Raw genomic sequence first — 6000 nt, 5'->3', positions numbered from 1 at the left:
TACACATATCCATTCCACACACACATACACATATATAGAAAATTACACATGCATGCATGCACACACACAAAGATGCACACATTTAATTTCCTTAAACCCACTCCATGTTAATAATTCTAGTGTTCCACAGGATGAATATGAGACTTGGTTATTCCTTTGGGTGGCAGTGCTGTTTGCTTACCAAAATAATGTTGATGTTGAAACCACCTTTAATTCATAAAGCACTCATTTAAAAAACACATCAGTTCAGGGAAGTGTTAGGGAAGATGATGCTGTTCTCATTTTTAGTACAGAGTGGAAACACAAGTTTGTGTGTGTGTGTGTGTGTGTGTGTGTGTGTGTGTGTGTGTGTGTGTGTGTGTGTGTGTGTGTGTGTGTGTGTGTGTGTGTGTGTGTCTCTCTCTCTCTCTCTCACTGGAACTGTGTTACAGTTAGGGGATTGGCAGTTATTGGACTTTTCAGAATAATTTTATTTGGCTACATGGAATTTGACTCTGGTTTAGTGGCTCTCAATGTACTTACATAGGATAACACAACAATCTTCAGGAATATATACAAGGAATGGCTACACTACCGTTCAGGCTCTAACCAGAGTAGAAAAAGAAGTGGGAGGCCGCGTTGCACAACTGAGCAAGAAGATAAGTACATTAGAGTCTCTAGTTTGAGAAACAGACGCCTCACAGGTCCCCAACTGGCATCTTCATTAAATAGTACCTGTTAGAGCCTGTTTGTGCTGTCCTCTGAAGGGAGTAGTACACACCGGTGTAGGAAATCTTCAATTTCTTAGCAATTTCTCGCATGGAATAGCCTTCATTTCTAAGAACAAGAATAGACTGTCGAGTTTCAGATGAAAGTTCTCTTTTTCTGGCCATTTTGAGCGTTTAATTGACCCCACAAATGTGATGCTCCAGAAACTCAATCTGCTCAAAGAAGTGCCCATCCAACCAATCCAACTTGTGGGAGCTGCTTCTGGAAGCGTGGGGTGCAATTTCTCCAGATTACCTCAACAAATTAACAGCTAGAATGCCAAAGGTCTGCAATGCTGTAATTGCTGCAAATGGAGGATTCTTTGACGAAAGCAAAGTTTGATGTAAAAAAAATCTTATTTCAAATACAAATCATTATTTCTAACCTTGTCAATGTCTTGACTCTATTTTCTATTCATTTCACAACATATGGTGGTGAATAAGTGTGACTTTTCATGGAAAACACGAAATTGTTTGGGTGATCCCAAACTTTTGAACGGTAGTGTATATACAGGTGAAACAGGAAGGCAATGGTGCAGAGTGCAAAGATGCTGGAATAAATATGTTAGCAGGTTACTTATATACATGAGGTAGGTGTATATGACAGAATATGCATATAGTATATGTAAAATATACAGTATATGCAGTGGGCTTAGATTTATTATGACAATGTTAAGTGTTCATCAGGATGGCAGCCTCCAGAAAGGAACTGTTCTTGTGTCTGGATATTTTGGGGTACAGTGCTCTGTAGCACCTACCAGAGGGGAGGAGTTGGAACAGGTTTGACCAGGGTGTGTGTGTGTGATGGGTCTGCAGTGATGTTGCTTGCCCGTTTCCTGACTCTGGAGGTGTATAACTCCTGAATGGAGGGCAGGTTGGCCCCAATGATTTTCTCTGCAGACTCCATTGGAGTCTGTTCCTGTTGTGTTTGGTGGCCGATCCAAACCAGACAGTGATGGATGTGCAGAGGACAGACTGAATTATTGCAGAGTAGGGCTGAATCAGCAGTTCCTAAGGCAGGTTGAACTTCCTGAGCTGACGAAGAAGGTACATGATCTGCTGGGCCTTTATGATGATTGTGTCTGTGTTAGACGCCCACCTTAGGTCCTGGGAGATTGTGGAACCCAGAAACCCGAAGGTTTCCACAGCAGACAAAGTGCTGTTGAGTATGGTTTTCACAGAGCTTTTCACAGTGGTATCATTTTTACACATCTTCCATAGCCAGTTTTACCAGTTTTACCATAGCCAGCAAGACCCTGAACCCCTAACTGTTTTTTTTGGGGGGGGGGGGGGGTTGGGTTTTTTTTTTTAAACATGGTGATGCTGGTCGCGTGGCTTGGGTCCTGGGCTGTCCTGGTGGCGTCAGGACACCGCTTGGCATCCTGTGCATCATATTCTTCATAAATTTTATAATTCTGTTATCCTCTTTCAGTGTTGTATTCTGTAAATTGTGTAAACACAATATCCATTGCACATTGTCCGTCTGGGGAGAGAGATCCCTCCTCTGTTGCTCTCTCTGAGGTTTCTTCTTATTTTTTCTCCCTGTAAAAGTTTTTTTTTTTTTTTTAGAGAGAGTTGTTCAGTATCCGATGCGGGAGTCTAAGGACAGGATGTTGTGTTGCTGTAAAGCCCCTTTAGGCAAATTTGTAATTTGAGATATTGGGCTATACAAATCAAATTGACTTGACTTGGCTAACTGCTCCTGATGAGCAGGTTGGCATCTTGCATGGCAGCCTCCGTCATCAGTGTATGAATGTGTGTGTGAATGGGTGAATGTGAGGCATACACTGTAAAGCATATTGAGTGGTCTGTAGACTAGAAAAGCGCTATATAAATGCAGTCCATTTACCATTTACCGCGTTGTTCTTACCAAGTTGGAAACATCACTGCTTGTGGGAGACTGTAATGGACCTGGAGTTACATTATAATACAATACCAGCAAGGAACTCACATGGCTGGACAGTGACACTTGAACTTAAACTGGCTTTGACAAGTGACCAGTAGATTAGGGACCTATTTATCCATTTAACGCAATAACCAAATATCTGCACCGGTGAAATAGTTTAATTTTGTAATAACAAAATATGGGTACTGTTGAGTTAACACCATCTGTGTTGCTCTAATACAGTGTGTAACTGGAAAAAAACCCCATGGGGACAAACCCGCCAGTTATCATCTGATATGTGTTCATTGCCAGCCCAGAGGTTGAGGAGCTGCAGGAAAAACAAAGGAGGGTACAAAGGAGCCATTCTTGGAGTAGCTCAGTTCCTGACTCAGGTCTAAATTAATAAAGTCTTTCCCCACATCCTCATCTGTCTTCTGGAAACACCAACAGACTGAATGACCACTCCAGGCATCTGTGGTATGGGCACTGGATTGATGGGTAGAGTGATGGTCTGAGTCAAAAGTGCTTTTGATGGCATCTGGGTAGCGTAGCAGTCTGTTCCATTGCCTACCAACGCGGGGATCGACAGTTCGAATCCCTGCATTACCTCCGGCTTGGTTGGGCGTCCCTACAGACATAATTGGCCGTGTCTGTGGGTGGGAAGGTGGATGTGGGTATGTGTCCTGGTCACTGTGCTAGCACCTCCTCTGGTCAGTCGGGGCACCTGTTTGGGGGGGAGGGGAAACTGGGGGGAATAACGTGATCCTCCCACACATTATGTCCCCCTGGCGAACCTCCTCACTGTCAGGTAAAAAGAAGCGACTGGCGACTCTACATGTATATCAGAGGAGACATGTGGTAGTCTGCAGCCCTCCCCGGATCAGCAGAGGGGTGGAGCAGTGACCGCAGCAGCTCGGAAAAGTGGGGTAATTGACCAAATACAATTTGGGGAAAAGGGGGGGGGGGAATCTACACAAAAAAAATGCTTTTGATACGCAATTGACATATACTAAAAAAGGGTTTCTCCTTCAGTAAATGAGATTAATAAGATAAATAATAGGTGTATGTGTGTGTGCACGTGTGTGTGCGCGTGAAGCCTGTGACAGATGCTGAGAAGCACTCGGCTGTGAACGAGGCGTGGCCGGGTGAGGAGGTGAAGCGGTCGGACGGAGGGTCAGACAGCGGGGTCAGGATGGAGCCCGGCTCCAAGTGGAGCCGCCGGAACCCCTCCGACATCTCCGATGAGTCTGACAAGGGCTGCTCAGGGCGGAAGGCCCCCTCCGTGTCACATACAGGCTCCTGGCGCAGAGGCATGAGCACTCAGGTGGGGGTGACATCACCCCGAACTAAAAGTACCAGCAGCACAGGATCCACCAGCTCTGTCACCATCAAGACTCACAGCACAGGTAACCGAGTCTCCCGTTGTCTGCACCGGTCTCTACATACACACTTTACACCTGATTCATTGACCACTTTATTTAAGTGCCCCATCTCTGAAATAGATAATGTCATGGTACCATCTACCCAGATTCTGCACACTGCATGTAATGCTGCTAAGGCTTTTTTGAAACGGCAATATTTTGCTCAGCCAGGGCTCCTTTTTTCTGTATGCTGAAAAAAAAATTATTATATACTTTTTTTATTTATACATGAAATCAAACAAGCGTATAATATTGTGTGTATGTAACATATATTTAATATTGCATGTATTGACTTAAACAAGATCATGCAAAGTAGAAGGAGAACTTATCACACCAAACCTTAGCATCACGGTGATCAATACATCATCATAATCCCCAAAGGTTTTATTTTTAGTACAAATGCAAAAGGTGGCAGTAGACAAAAGGAATAATAATGGTTCCTTTCTTTGGTGCTCGAGGCAGCTATCATCACCAGTACATTCAACACGTAAGCAAGGCATTCCATCGATGATATTTCCCTTCCATCTTGCAGAAGCTGTATTCATTTTGGAGACACTGTGTAGATTATTATCTGATGCTGGCATTTTTGGGTGCCATTAAAACCCTATCAAATTTTAGTTGTACATGGTGGCTTTGCAGCCAGTGATCCAGTGGGGCTGTTTGTAATATCTACAGTACTCATACTTGTTCAAACATGTTTGTGCCACAACTTGAATTGCATCTAGTTCTTAGTGAACAAGTTTTGTACATTTTAGCCATGAAAATGTTTATGACCTAATGTACCAGCACTGGTTGACGCACTTCAACACAACTGCTTGCAACACTGTTCTACTCTCCAGCGTTGACAAACTCATATTTTTTTGGGGGGGAAAAGGTCTTAGAGCAGTGCTAAGAGCAGCACTTGTCATATTTGATGCATGTCAGGTGGCACTTCCTGTCTTCCTGTCCATGCTGCAGATGGCAAGTGATGCGAGTCATGTGACTCACCGCTCTGCTTTTGCAGTGTGTTTTTGCAGTCCCTTTTTAATTTTTTATATGCTTAATTTAATTTAAATGTTTTATATGCTTCTCTGATGAGCTCTTTAAATCTTTGTTGTCTAAGCTCAAGCATCTAAATACTTACATGTAAGTGTGACCTAAACAGCTGACACCGGTGTGTGTTCTGTAGGTAAAACAGACGACGTGAAGGTGTCAGAAAAGGGCCGTCTCTCTCCTCGCTCCAATGGCCTCCATCGCTCTCCCTCAGACGCGGGACGCAGCAGCGGTGACGAGGCAAAGAAACAAGCACGCATTGCAACCACACACGCCATCCCGGACACTCACGCCCAGACACACACGCTTGCCTCACGAACCCCAACCAGCACCTTCGGCTTCAAGAAGCAGGGGGGGTCTGGGATGGTTACTATGGTGACCGCCAGTGGAGCAACCATCACAAGTGGCTCAGCGACCCTTGGGAAGATGCCTAAATCAGGTGCACGAGGTCTGGTGGGGGGACTGAAGGCTGGTGGGCATGACATGGGGTCTGCTATGGGTCACCATGATGACGGGTTCCTTCCTGCAAGTGCCCGCTCCACGCTGCAGTACCGCAGCCTGCCCCGACCGAGTCGCTCAGGAGCCACTGCCCGAAATGGAAATCGCTCGTCCACTAGCAGCATTGAGGCAGCGGTGCTCTCCGTTACCTCGAAGAACTCTGTCAACATCACCAAGGTTAATGGCTCTGGGATTGGAGCCCTCCCGGCCAATCAGACAGACCGAGAGAAGGGCGTGACGGAACTCGATAACCTCAGGAGCACAGTGGGGATGCAGAGTGGGGGGGCAGCAACCGTGCCACTAACAGGGAGACAACAGGTGTCTTCTCCTACACTACGCAGGTGAGCACACAAACACAAAGACAAGCATAGACAAATGCACAAGTTGACATAAACACACACACACAAATAACAAAAAA

General features: G+C 45.2%; 1 protein-coding gene across 1 annotated transcript in view; it reads left to right on the top strand.

The window, feature by feature from the left end:
* Positions 1-6000, top strand: part of nav2a (neuron navigator 2a) — a 132754-nt gene that overhangs the window by 95256 nt on the left and 31498 nt on the right. Inside the window, exons 14-15 of the mRNA XM_056279088.1 lie at positions 3728-4037; positions 5221-5923. Coding sequence (XP_056135063.1) covers positions 3728-4037; positions 5221-5923 — 1013 coding nt within the window. The remainder of the gene's footprint in view (positions 1-3727; positions 4038-5220; positions 5924-6000) is intronic.

Source organism: Lampris incognitus, chromosome 4 (assembly GCF_029633865.1).
Source record: "Lampris incognitus isolate fLamInc1 chromosome 4, fLamInc1.hap2, whole genome shotgun sequence".
NCBI classification, from domain to species: Eukaryota; Metazoa; Chordata; class Actinopteri; order Lampriformes; family Lampridae; genus Lampris; species Lampris incognitus.
This window is presented reverse-complemented; position numbering and strand designations above follow the sequence as displayed.